Source organism: Amphiprion ocellaris, chromosome 4, assembly GCF_022539595.1.
Source record: "Amphiprion ocellaris isolate individual 3 ecotype Okinawa chromosome 4, ASM2253959v1, whole genome shotgun sequence".
NCBI lineage: Eukaryota > Metazoa > Chordata > Actinopteri > Pomacentridae > Amphiprion > Amphiprion ocellaris.
In genome coordinates, this window is record NC_072769.1 from 10646979 (window position 1) to 10661020 (window position 14042).

Here is a 14042-nt window from a genome sequence, read left to right on the forward strand (position 1 = left end):
ACTAACACACAACACAGCAGCAGATGTGCTTCTATGTTGTGTTTTTTCTTGGTGAGACAATAAATAGTTGTCTGACTCGTTCTTAACCAGGAAGCCTGTGTTAAGTTGTGACTATCCCCAGTTGACATGGACGTGTTTCCTGAACAATCACCAGGTGTTAAACACCTGACAGGATGATAGTGCTCTATACGGATGAAGCGGAATGTTTGCAGAGCTGATCGGTAGCACAATGAGTAAACCGGTGGTCTCGTAATTTTATCACTGGATTACTGGTTTCCAATCCTCTCACTGTACTTGAAAAATATTTTTATTTGGGCCCGCACGTTTCTCTTTACTGTCTGTAGATGATATTTACATGGATACAGACTTTATTAAGTAGTGATGCCGACGTTTTTCGGCGAGGTCTTCTTTATCTGGTATCTTTATTTCACGTAAATCCAGGTCTGATCGTGACGAATCTGCGGAGGAAACATCTGGAGACGGAAACTATCTCCAGTTAATCTGATTACCAGATAAACTGGAACACCTGCATTCCTCCTTGCAAGTCAAAGGCGTATCCGGTAAAAGAGATAGCAGATCGTTTTTTTATTTTCTTTGACGATCTTGTTTTGTTCAGTCAGATCAGGTTGGGCCACACAGACGCAATGTTTAGGACAGCAAAATTGATTAGAAAACTCTTCTGCTTCTTGGTAGCTTTAATTCTGCTCAGTCTGGTGTTTCTTGCTGAGGTTTTCATCAACAGCAAAGACAGCTTTTTGACTTCTACAGCAATACCACATCTTGTGGCAAATGGAAACTACACATTTTCATGGAGGGTAAAAGAGACTGAAGACCGAAAAGTCAGCCAAGGAACGACACATATGCCGGCCTCTATGAACAAGACTTTGGGACCCTGTACTGACCCCCCTCCAAATCTTGTGGGACCTCTCCGAGTGGAGTTTAACTTAAGTCTGACTTTGGAAGAGGTGAGAAAGGAGATCAGTCGTCCTCTCCAGGAGGGAGGAAGGTACAAGCCGCCAGACTGTGTCGCAATACAGAAGGTAGGTGAAGGAGTGGAGAAGCAAATGAATTTATTTTTTCTCAACTAAAAGTATTTACTTTACACTACCAGTCAAAAGTTTGGACACACCTTCTCTTTCAGTGGTTTTTATTTCATTATTTTCTGCATTGTAGATTAATACTGAAGACATCAAAACTATAAAATAATATATATGGAATTATGTTAAAACCAAAAAGTTTTACAACTTAAATGTTTATTTACACATTTGTTTTGTCCATTTGAAAGCAAAGGTTTTATTTTTCCTTGTAATTTAAAATTCTGTACTGACAACATCAACATTCACAACATTCTACAATAAACTGAATCTGAATTGATTCTATTTAATTTGATCAGTTACAATATAGACCCTGACAGTTTATAGGTTTTGTTTAATTCACCATTTTTCTCCCACACACAAGTGCGTTAAGTTACTGTGTTGCTGTCGTGGCTTTGGATACATGTGATGTGGCAGTTATGTCACTGGACCTTACCTAACCCTTAACTTTAGAGCCTGACTGTACAAGGGCAGACAATATGAAATATGAGAGAAATTCATACAGCACATAAATAACTGGGCTGCCTAAATGTTGTATGTAGTGTTTGATTAATTTAAAGCAATTACAACTCTTCATCATATGTTGAGCAAATCTGAGCTGCAGATCTGACATTATTCCTAACTGAGAACAAATACTTCTACTTATTGATTTGTATGAACGAGATTCGGTAAAAGAGAAAAAAAACTGCACCTCCCACTGCAGCCACGATGCCATGAATAACTCAGCTGTAACCAACAGTCACATGACAAAAAATCAGGGACTTCTCAGCTGAACTGGACTGAGCTTCAGGAGACATATATGGAAACTAAGTTTCAAAAATCTATAGTATAATATACTATTTTTTCCCAGCATTGTTAACACCTTATGACACTTGAAAAAAGTTGTAGATGCTGATTCTGGGTATTTAAATTTTTTGTAAGTTAGATCATTCAAGAAGTTCAACTTCAGGTTTATAACTTTGCCATTCTGCCCAGAAGACATTTTGAAATTTTCTCTCTCTCTTCGTCTAGCCACACTTTATATTACAGGTAAATATCAATCTACAATGAGCAAGAATTTCATTTAACAGGGCCAAAAAAAATATTCAGTTTGGGGTGCAGAGGGTGAAAATAATTTTCACACTATCATGCATTTCTTTTACTTAAAAAAGGACAAAAAGGCATTTTATGATGTATTTTATGACTTTTTTTATTTTTAATGTTTGATTTTTATGTAAAGCATCTTTGAGTGTTTTGAAAAGCGCTATACAAATAAAATGTATTATTATTGTTGTTGTTGTTGTTATCATTATTTATTGAACCGAACTTCCTTCATTTTCTTTTGATTAGGTGGCAATCATCATCCCATTCCGAAATCGGCATGAGCACCTGAAACAATGGCTGTATTATGTCCATCCTATCTTGATGCGGCAGCAGCTGGACTATGGTGTGTATGTCATCAACCAGGATGGAGATGGACTTTTCAACCGGGCTAAACTGATGAATGCAGGATATGTTGAAGCCCTGAAGCAATATGATTATGACTGCTTTGTCTTTTCTGACGTAGACCTGTTTCCCCTAGATGACCGCAACATCTACAAATGTTTTGACAATCCCAGACACTTGAGTGTGGCTGTCGACAAATTTAACTTTATTTTACCCTATGACACCATCTTCGGTGGAGTCTCTTCATTTTTCAAGAATCAATTCTTGAAAATTAATGGCTTCTCGAACACTTACTGGGGCTGGGGTGGTGAGGATGACGATATGTATAAGCGAACCATCTTCCGTGGGATGTCCATTTCTCGGCCTGACTCTCAAACTGGAAGGTACAAGATGATCAAACATAACAGAGACTTGCACAATGAGGTCAATCCAGAGAATCCCGAAAAACTGAAACACACCCAGTGGACCATGGATGAAGACGGGATTAATTCCCTGAAATACACAGTCAAGGAGATTGTGAAGGATGCATTGTACACTTTTATCACTGTGGATATTCAGGCTCCAGCAAGCTAAAAAACATTTAAAACTACATTTGGCATTTAATAAATTTGAGTGAGATACAACATATATTTATTCAAGTATGGTACTTGAATATAATTTGAAGGTATGTTGAGGTATTTAGAGATAAAATACAATTATTAATTTTAATCAATCAATCAATAAATCAAAATTTATTTTTAGAGCACTTTACAACACTCAAAGTGACCAAAGTGCTTTCCAGTTAAAATCAAACAGTAAAATTAGAAATAAAAGCAAATTAAAAGAAAGCAACAATAGAACACATAACAAAATCAAATAAAATCAAATAAGATAAAATAAGATAAACATTACTGAGTATTGAAAGCCAGTCTGAAAAGATATGTTTTGAGCCGGGGTTTGAAAAAGCCAAAGTTGGTGATGGTGCACATGTCAGGGGGCAGTTTGTTCCAAAGTCTGGGCCTAGCGACTGAAAGAGCTCGATCACCCCAGTGTTTGTACCTGGCATAATTTAGTTCTATTGATTCCTACTGGATGTCTGACAGAAATGCAACAACATCTTTTATATTTTTATTGTTGTCATATGGGACACAGAGGAAAGGTACAATGTCAGTGAGAAACCTGTTATTACATTTGTTGTTGAAAATTGTTTATACTGTTGTTTTCACTATTTTTGGTTGTCACAGTTTAAGAATGACAATGGGATGGTTATTATTGTGGCAGTAATGCAATGGTTTATGTATATGGTTTTTTTGGATGGAAAGGGTTGATATTTATTCACAACCTTTGCAGCAAACGTAGCATTCTGTACAGTACCCAAATATATGATGATGTCTTGTGGTCAGCAACAATTTTTTTAAAAATTAAACATTTGAAAAGAATTGTACTGAAATGTATTTCTTCTGTGGTTTAGCACCTAGCTTGGCCATGAACATCAAAACTAAATAAAGTATGAGCACATTGGGAATGAGACACAATCTACATTAAGTACAATTGTTCAATAGATTCAAGATGCAAGCTACAATATTAACAAACATTATTTACCATCTGATCAGCAGATATACTGTAGCTGTCTTCTTTATTCATTCCCATTTTTACAACAGTGTAAATTTTCCCAGGAGTCAGTTACAGTTTCTTCTTTACTGGGGTGCTTTGCATTCTAGAGACTTTGTAGGTTTGTCCCTCTACGTAAAACTGCCTTTGGACAATCGATCTTCTCCTACAAAGCAATAACAGAATGGAATAAGCTTCCCACTGAACTAAAGACAATAACGGATTTTAAAAACTTTTCTAAAGAGAATAAAAAATGGATCCGGAGAAACCAAACCTGTCAGCATTGACAGTCCTTGAAATGACGTTTTTTTTTTTTAAATCGTGTAAATGTGAGAACGTGAGATCCTTTTTTAAAAAAATGTGATGCATTGCTTTTCTATCTTTACTTGTTTCTCTCTTGCCTGCCGCAAGGACTGCAGATGGAAACTAGCGAGTATGCTATAATCTGGTACAGAGCATCTCTACCTTGTGTTTAATGTTCTTCTGTACATGGTCCCTGTGAAATAAACTAATCATAATAAAAAAAGTTTCTATTGTAACTGTCTTGGATCATATCAGGTAATTTGACCTGTCACTTTTGTCACAAAAGGGAAAGTAGGAAAGACAGTGTCAGATTTGCTCATAGTTTGCTCACAGCAAAAATCCTGCAATTCTTTTTTTTTTCTTTTACTAAAATAATCAGACGTTGATCTCTGCTTTAAATCTACTCTGGTTTAGTTAGTACGAATTGCTACAGACTGAAATTTATTTAAATGCCAAAGTGCCTCAATTATGTCTAACTTTTTCAGATCTTCATTTCCAATCACCATAACTTTTTGACGGTGTCTACAGTTTTTAAATTACTTACATCAAGACACACAAAGTTGTTTGGTCGTCAATAAGCCAGTCATCATCTAAAGTGCACTGCAGTAAAGCCAGAACTTCTTTATCAAAAAGCATGCATGACAATGACAAGAATCTATTCATTCTATAACATATTATGTTAAAGGACATAATTAGTGCTTAAACTGCCCATCCATTTTCTTCTGCTTATCTGGGGCCGAGTCGTGGTGGCAGCAGGCAAAGCAGGTCGTTCCAGACGTCCCTCCCACCAGCAACGCTTTCCAGCTCATCCTGGGGGATCCTGAGGCATTCCCAGGCCAGACAAGACATATAATCCCTCCAGTGGGTTCTGGGTCTGCCCCGGGGTCTTACTGAGGAGCTTCTTAACTATCTTGGCAACCTCTGCCACGGATATGGACAAAGATACCTCCGAGTCTTTATACTCTGCCTCCTCCAGGAATGACGTGTTTACAGGATTCAGGAGTTCCTCCAAGTGCTCTTTCCACCGCCTGACAATGTACCCAGTATGGGTCAGCAATTCTCCACCTCGACTGTACACGGACTGAGCAAAGCCCTGACTCCCTTCCCTGAGGCGTCAAACGGTTTGCGAGAACTTCTTCGAGGCAAACCGAAAGTCCTTCTCCATAGCCTCCCCGAATTCCTTCCGCAGCTGAGTTTTAGCTTCCACAACCGCAGCCATTTTGGCAGACCAGTACCTGTCAGCTGCTTCAGGTGACCCCCGAACCAGCCAGGCCCAAAAAGCCTCCTTTTTCAGTCTGACAGCTTCCCTCACTGCTGGTGTCCACCAGTGAGTCTTTGGGTTGCCGCCGTGACAAGCACCAGTGGCCTTGGCCACAGCTCTGAACAACCGCCTCTGCAATGGAGGCTTTGAACATGGCCCACTCAGACCCCATGTCCTCAACCTGTCCCGGGATGCAGAAGAAACTCTTACGGAGGTGGGAGTTGAAAACCCCATGGACAGGGTCCTCCGCCAGACGTTCCCTCACTACACGCTTAGGTTTACAAGGTCTGTCCGGCAGTCTTCCCTGCCATCAAATCCAACTCATCACCAGGTGGTGATCAGTTGACAGCTCTTCTCCTCTCTTCACCTGAGTGTCCAAAACATACCACCGCAGGTCTGACAATACGACTATGAAGTTGATCATCGACCTTTGATCGAGGGTGCTCTGGTACCAAGTACAATTATGAGTAGCCTTATGCTCGAACATGGTGTTTGTTATGGACAATCTATGACTAGCACAGAAGTCCAGTAACAAAACACAACATGGGTTCAGATCAGGCAGGCTATTCCTCCCAATCACCCCCTCCAGGTTTCTCCATCGTTGCCCACATAAGCGTTGAAGTCCCCCAGGAGAACTATGGAGTCCCCAGGTGTTACCCCTTCCAGGACACCACCCAGAGACTCCAAGAAGGCCACACCTGTGGCTAATAATCCTATAAAATAGGGGATGAAAGGGAGGGGTAGGGGGACACGTCTGATTCCGTTTAGATAAACTTTGGTCAGTTAAAGAGGGAGGGACTTCCGGTTAGTTAGGGTTAGGGGTTGCTACGCAGATTTGGGTTGCTAGGCAGATAAGGGTACGGGAAGGCGGGACTTCCGATAAAAACATATGTTTGGGCGTGGTGGACGGGACTTCCGGTTGTGACGTGGCAGCTTCTGATTGTGACCTCTCAAAATTTGACAAGAAGTGGTTTATTACATCTCTGAGAGGTTACCATTATTGTCAACACAACTTACTTTAGATAATGTGTATTGTGAAGACAAACTACTAGTATTTTTAACACTTATGCAATTGTCCACTTTAGATTTTCTCTTCGGCAAAGAATAAATAGGTGTTGTACTGTGAAATTCTTAAGCATGGTGCATTTAAATTTATCATTAAATGTGCCAGTTATTTTAAATATGAGTCACTGAGCAACAGTACTGTACACCACAGTCCACAATGGTAATATTTAGACAGATTCAATTCTTGAAAGTGCTGCAGGAAAGAAAGTTTGTTGCAGTAAGTCTAATTACTGACGCTGTGGGAGGAACCACCTGCATTTGAGCTGAGTTTCAGATATGAGATGCTAAACTGGAAATAGAGACGTGGGACGATGACTTACTGAGAGTCAGATGCAGGGAAATGTTGAGAACAGCCTGTAGGATGCACAGGAGTCCAAAACTCAGAGCAACCAGCCTGAAGAGTTTAAATCCTGTGTAGGACGCACACACACACACACACACACACACACACACACACACACACACACACACACACACACACACACACACACACACACACACACACACACACAGACATACACACACCTACACACACACACACACACACACACACACACACACACACACACACACACACACGCACACTCACACACACACAGAATAAAAGAATAATGTGTAAACCGTTGGGTTAGTAGAGTCTCATCCACCCACTTCCACTCTGTGCTCTCATTGTATTTCAGTCCAATCCATATGCGATCTGGAAGTCTTTCTGTGAAGCTCTTACAAAGAAAATCAGTAATCAATAGAAATGCAACTGATACTGTATTCATCCTATTTCCCTTAATATTAAAACCAATTCACATGCACACACACCTGTTTTTCTTCACTGTCGATAATCACCAGGTCTGCACCTCTTTGCAGACAGTCGTTTCTACTCTCATTCCAGTTTTTCTTCACAGAAGAAATATAATAGAAGCTGTGGTTGAAATGCACCCATCCTTTTTGAAAATGATCATCTGTTTTGGGGGAAGAAGACCATGAATGGCTCACGAATTTACAAAGAAATTTACATTTACAGTTTCCATCAGGATTCTTTTGATGCAACGACAGCTTCTGCTTACTTTAATGGAGTACAAACAATATCTCCCACAAAACAACTAAATATTTGTTACAGCTGTGGATGACCATGATATATTGTGAGTGAATGTGCCATGTGATATATGACACCAAGGTTTGACCTGGTCTCAATAACTCTTCCTGTTAGGACTGTTTAAATGACCAGAAACATTTTTCTGAAACTTTTTTGTCTAACTTTCTTTTAACCAAGTCTAAACTGATCTAATTTTTCTTTACATGCACATGCATAAGGATAAATTTGGGGTTCAGTTTCATTTTGATTTCCTTTCATTTTAAGGATTAGATGAGCTATCTTTCATAGAGCTTTAACTGTTGACATGACAATTTGTGATTTTAAACTTCACCAAACTTGTATCTTTGTCTAATTCTCAGGCAACCTGAATTTATTTATTTATTAGAAATTACAATGTAACTGAATGTCACATTGCTATGGCATTAATAATCAAGTCATTTACACTTTGATGAAAATGGTCTTTAATAAAAATAGCAATAAAGTATTAAATATAAGAGGTCTGTGGGTAATGTAGTGTCAGAGTGACAAAGTGTTGTCTCTGCTGACACAAAATGATTTCAGCTGCAAGTTTAGTTAAATGATAAGATCAGTATCACTCTCTATTCTGCATGGTAAATTGTTAGGTATTCTTAATTTAGGACTCTCCTGAATTTAAGCTAAAGTACACTAATCAGCTAAATCAACAAGAATAAAAATTTAACTGTTTATTTGTTAGCTGGGGAACAGAATCTCTGCTGGTTTCTTGACAACTGCTGCCAGCCAAAGCCTTTTACAAACATCTTGACACTGTTTATATGAATGACAAAAATGTGATCTACTTCAATACCTCCAATAGGTGCTTATGGCCCACTGTGTAGGACGAATAAACCTTTGTTTGTTTTGACCAGATCGAATCCCTTTACTTCCTTTTGAAAAAAATATTGTCAGTGGTTAAAGTGCTCTGAATGATGGTTAGGACGTGGATGACTGAACGAGTTTTTATTGTTTTCTGAGTGACTAGTTTAAACAACGTGGTCTCAGTTTGTTCCGATGTATTTTAGCAAATCCAGCTGATGCTTTGCTGCGTGTTGTTCTGATGGGAGGCTGCTGAGGGTCTGAGTGTTTCTGAGAACAAACCCGAGTTAAACCTGAAGTTCTGCTCTGGATCTGTTCCACTGAACACACAAACTAACACACAACACAGCAGTGGACGTGCTTTCATGTTGTGTTTTTTCTTGGTGAGACAATAAATAGTTGTCTGACTCGTTCTTAACCAGGAAGCCTGTGTTAAGTTGTGACTATCCCCAGTTGACATGGGCGTGTTTCCTGAACAATCACCAGGTGTTAAACACCTGACAGGATGATAGTGCTCTATACGGATGAAGCGGAATGTTTGCAGAGCTGATCGGTAGTACAATGAGTAAACCGGTGGTCTCGTAATTTTATCACTGGATTACTGGTTTCCAATCCTCTCACTGTACTTGAAAAATATTTTTATTTGGGCCCGCACGTTTCTCTTTACTGTCTGTAGATGATATTTACATGGATACAGACTTTATTAAGTAGTGATGCCGACGTTTTTCGGCGAGGTCTTCTTTATCTGGTATCTTTATTTCACGTAAATCCAGGTCTGATCGTGACGAATCTGCGGACGAAACATCTGGAGACGGAAACTATCGCCATTTAACCTGATCACCAGCTGAAATGTAACACCTGCATTCGTCTTTGCAAGTCAAAGGCGTTCCCGGTAAAAGAGACAGCAGATCGTTTTTTTTATTTTCTTAGATGATCTTGTTTTGTTCAGTCAGATCAGGTTGGGCCACACAGCGAAAATGACGAGAAAACGCTTCTGCTTCTTGGTAGCTTTAATTCTGCTCAGTCTGGTGTTTCTTGCTGAGGTTTTCATCAACAGCAAAGACAGCTTTTTGACTTCTATAGCAATACCATATCTTGTGGCAAAGGGAAACTACACATTTTCCGGGAGGGTAAAAGAGACTGAAGACCGAAAAGTCAGCCAAGGAACGACACATATGCCGGCCTCTATGAACAAGACTTTGGGACCCTGTACTGACCCCCCTCCAAATCTTGTGGGACCTCTCCGAGTGGAGTTTAACTTAAGTCTGACTTTGGAAGAGGTGAGAAAGGAGATCAGTCGTCCTCTCCAGGAGGGAGGAAGGTACAAGCCGCCAGACTGTGTCGCAATACAGAAGGTAGGTGAAGGAGTGGAGAAGCAAATGAATTTATTTTTTAAAAGAAGTGAAAAAAATCATTAAAAACTGCTTGATTTGGAAGTGTTTACTCTTATTTATAATCCCTGGAGTTTATTTTAAAAATGGATATCTCAACTAAAAGTATTTACTTTACACTACCAGTCAAAAGTTTGGACACACCTTCTCTTTCAGTGGTTTTTATGTCATTATTTTCTGCGTTGTAGATTAATACTGAAGACATCAAAACTATAAAATAATATATATGGAATTATGTTAAAACCAAAAAGTTTTACAACTTAAATGTTTATTTACACATTTGTTTTGTCCATTTGAAAGTAAAGCAAAGGTTTTATTTTTCCTTGTAATTTAAAATTCTGTACTGACAACATCAACATTCACAACATTCTACAATAAACTGAATCTGAATTGATTCTATTTAATTAGATCAGTTACAATATAGACCCTGACAGTTTATAGGTTTTGTTTAATTCACCATTTTTCTCCCACACACAAGTGCGTTAAGTTACTGTGTTGCTGCCGTGGCTTTGGATACATGTGATGTGGCAGTTATGTCACTGGACCTTACCTAACCCTTAACTTTAGAGCCTGACTGTACAAGGGCAGACAATATGAAATATGAGAGAAATTCATACAGCACATAAATAACTGGGCTGCCTAAATGTTGTATGTAGTGTTTGATTAATTTAAAGCAATTACAACTCTTCATCATATGTTGAGCAAATCTGAGCTGCAGATCTGACATTATTCCTAACTGAGAACAAATACTTCTACTTATTGATTTGTATGAACGAGATTCGGTAAAAGAGAAAAAAAAAACTGCACCTCCCACTGCAGCCACGATGCCATGAATAACTCAGCTGTAACCAACAGTCACATGACAAAAAATCAGGGACTTCTCAGCTGAACTGGACTGAGCTGCAGGAGACATATATGGAAACTAAGTTTCAAAAATCTATAGTATAATATACTATTTTTTCCCAGCATTGTTAACACCTTATGACACTTGAAAAAAGTTGTAGATGCTGATTCTGGGTATTTAAATTTTTTGTAAGTTAGATCATTCAAGAAGTTCAACTTCAGGTTTATAACTTTGCTATTCTGCCCAGAAGACATTTTGGAGTTCTCTCTCTCTCTTCGTCTAGCCACACTTTATATTACAGGTAAATATCAATCTACAATGAGCAAGAATTTCATTTAACAGGGCCAAAAAAAATACTCAGTTTGGGGTGCAGAGGGTGAAAATAATTTTCACACTATCATGCATTTCTTTTACTTAAAAAAGGACAAAAAGGCATTTTATGATGTATTTTATGACTTTTTTTATTTTTAATGTTTGATTTTTATGTAAAGCATCTTTGAGTGTTTTGAAAAGCGCTATACAAATAAAATGTATTATTATTGTTGTTGTTGTTGTTATCATTATTTATTGAACCGAACTTCCTTCATTTTCTTTTGATTAGGTGGCAATCATCATCCCATTCCGAAATCGGCATGAGCACCTGAAACAATGGCTGTATTATGTCCATCCTATCTTGATGCGGCAGCAGCTGGACTATGGTGTGTATGTCATCAACCAGGATGGAGATGGACTGTTCAACCGGGCTAAACTGATGAATACAGGATATGTTGAAGCCCTGAAGCAATATGATTATGACTGCTTTGTCTTTTCTGACGTAGACCTGATTCCCCTAGATGACCGCAACATCTACAAATGTTTTGACAATCCCAGACACTTGAGTGTGGCTATCGACAAATTTAACTATGTTTTACCCTCTGAAACCCTCTTCGGTGGAGTCTCTTCATTTTTCAAGAATCAATTCTTGAAAACTAATGGCTTCTCGAACACTTACTGGGGCTGGGGTGGTGAGGATGATGATATGTGTAAGCGAACCCTCTTCCGTGGGATGTCCATTTCTCGGCCTAACGCTGAAATTGGAAGGTACAAGATGATCAAACATAACAGAGACTTGCACAATGAGGTCAATCCAGAGAATGCTGAAAAAGTGGGACACGCCGAGACGACCATGGATGAAGACGGGATTAATTCCCTGAAATACACAGTCAAGGAGATTGTGAAGGATGCATTGTACACTTTTATCACTGTGGATATTCAGGCTCCAGCAAGCTAAAAAACATTTAAAACTACATTTGGCATTTAATAAATTTGAGTGAGATACAACATATATTTATTCAAGTACGGTACTTGAATATAATTTGAAGGTATGTTGAGGTATTTAGAGATAAAATACAATTATTAATTTTAATCAATCAATCAATCAATCAATCAAAATTTATTTATAGAGCACTTTACAACACTCAAAGTGACCAAAGTGCTTTCCAGTTAAAATCAAACAGTAAAATTAGAAATAAAAGCAAATTAAAAGAAAGCAACAATAGAACACATAACAAAATCAAATAAAATCAAATAAGATAAAATAAGATAAACATTACTGAGTATTGAAAGCCAGTCTGAAAAGATATGTTTTGAGCCGGGGTTTGAAAAAGCCAAAGTTGGTGATGGTGCACATGTCAGGGGGCAGTTTGTTCCAAAGTCTGGGCCCAGCGACTGAAAGAGCTCGATCACCCCAGTGTTTGTACCTGGCATAATTTAGTTCTATTGATTCCTACTGGATGTCTGACAGAAATGCAACAACATCTTTTATATTTTTATTGTTGTCATATGGGACACAGAGGAAAGGTACTATGTCAGTGAGAAACCTGTTATTACATTTGTTGTTGAAAATTGTTTATACTGTTGTTTTCACTACTTTTGGTTGTCACAGTTTAAGAATGACAATGGGATGATTATTATTGTGGCAGTAATGCAATGGTTTATGTATATGTTTTTTTTGGATGGAAGGGGTTGATATTTATTCACAACCTTTGCAGCAAACGTAGCATTCTGTACAGTACCCAAATATATGATGATGTCTTGTGGTCAGCAACATTTTTTTTTAATGAAACATTTGAAAAGAATTGTACTGAAATGTATTTCTTCTGTGGTTTAGCACCAAGCTTGGCCATGAACATCAAAACTAAAAGTATGAGCACATTGGGAATGAGACACAATCTACATTAAGTACAATTGTTCAATAGATTCAAGATGCAAGCTACAATATTAACAAACATTATTTACCATCTGATCAGCAGATATACTGTAGCTGTCTTCTTTATTCATTCCCATTTTTACAACAGTGTAAATTTTCCCAGGAGTCAGTTACAGTTTCTTCTTTACTGGGGTGCTTTGCATTCTAGAGACTTTGTAGGTTTGTCCCTCTACGTAAAACTGCCTTTGGACAATCGATCTTCTCCTACAAAGCAATAACAGAATGGAATAAGCTTCCCACTGAACTAAAGACAATAACTGATTTTAAAAACTTTTCTAAAGAGAATAAAAAATGGATCCGGAGAAACCAAACCTGTCAGCATTGACAGTCCTTGAAATGACGTTTTTTTTTTTCAATCGTGTAAATGTGATGCATTGCTTTTCTATCTTTACTTGTTTCTCTCTTGCCTGCCGCAAGGACTGCAGATGGAAACTAGCAAGTATGCTATAATCTGGTACAGAGCATCTCTACCTTGTGTTTAATGTTCTTCTGTACATGGTCCCTGTGAAATAAACTAATCATAATAAAAAAAGTTTCTATTGTAACTGTCTTGGATCGTATCAGGTAATTTGACCTGTCACTTTTGTCACAAAAGGGAAAGTAGGAAAGACAGTGTCAGATTTGCTCACAGTTTGCTCACAGCAAAAATCCTGCAATTCTTTTTTTTTTCTTTTACTAAAATAATCAGACATTGATCTCTGCTTTAAATCTACTCTGGTTTAGTTAGTATGAATTGCTACAGACTGAAATTTATTTAAATGCCAAAGTGCCTCAATTATGTCTAACTTTTTCAGATCTTCATTTCCAATCACCATAACTTTTTGACGGTGTCTACAGTTTTTAAATTACTTACATCAAGACACACAAAGTTGTTTGGTCATCAGTAAGCCAGTCATC

General features: G+C 38.1%; 2 protein-coding genes across 2 annotated transcripts; both read left to right on the forward strand.

The window, feature by feature from the left end:
- The first annotated feature begins 551 nt into the window (after nucleotides 1-551).
- On the forward strand, nucleotides 552-4648 carry LOC111585099 (beta-1,4-galactosyltransferase 1-like). Its single transcript, XM_023294475.3, has 2 exons — nucleotides 552-1040; nucleotides 2424-4648. The coding sequence occupies exons 1-2, from the start codon at nucleotides 645-647 to the stop codon at nucleotides 3090-3092; spliced, it is 1065 nt and encodes a 354-aa protein (XP_023150243.1). The 5' UTR covers nucleotides 552-644; the 3' UTR covers nucleotides 3093-4648.
- A 4529-nt stretch (nucleotides 4649-9177) lies between these two features.
- Nucleotides 9178-13695, forward strand: LOC111585098 (beta-1,4-galactosyltransferase 1-like). The gene is made up of 2 exons (XM_023294474.3): nucleotides 9178-10017; nucleotides 11499-13695. The coding sequence occupies exons 1-2, from the start codon at nucleotides 9640-9642 to the stop codon at nucleotides 12165-12167; spliced, it is 1047 nt and encodes a 348-aa protein (XP_023150242.2). The 5' UTR covers nucleotides 9178-9639; the 3' UTR covers nucleotides 12168-13695.
- Nucleotides 13696-14042: the final 347 nt, after the last annotated feature.

Bases quoted from the DNA above. Each gene is read 5' to 3' on its own strand.
- LOC111585099 (XM_023294475.3), top strand. From the start codon at position 645: ATGTTTAGGACAGCAAAATTGATTAGAAAACTCTTCTGCTTCTTGGTA. The intron at 1,041-2,423 runs GTAGGTGAAGGA...TCTTTTGATTAG, and splicing joins ACTGTGTCGCAATACAGAAG to GTGGCAATCATCATCCCATT.
- LOC111585098 (XM_023294474.3), top strand. From the start codon at position 9,640: ATGACGAGAAAACGCTTCTGCTTCTTGGTAGCTTTAATTCTGCTCAGT. The intron at 10,018-11,498 runs GTAGGTGAAGGA...TCTTTTGATTAG, and splicing joins ACTGTGTCGCAATACAGAAG to GTGGCAATCATCATCCCATT.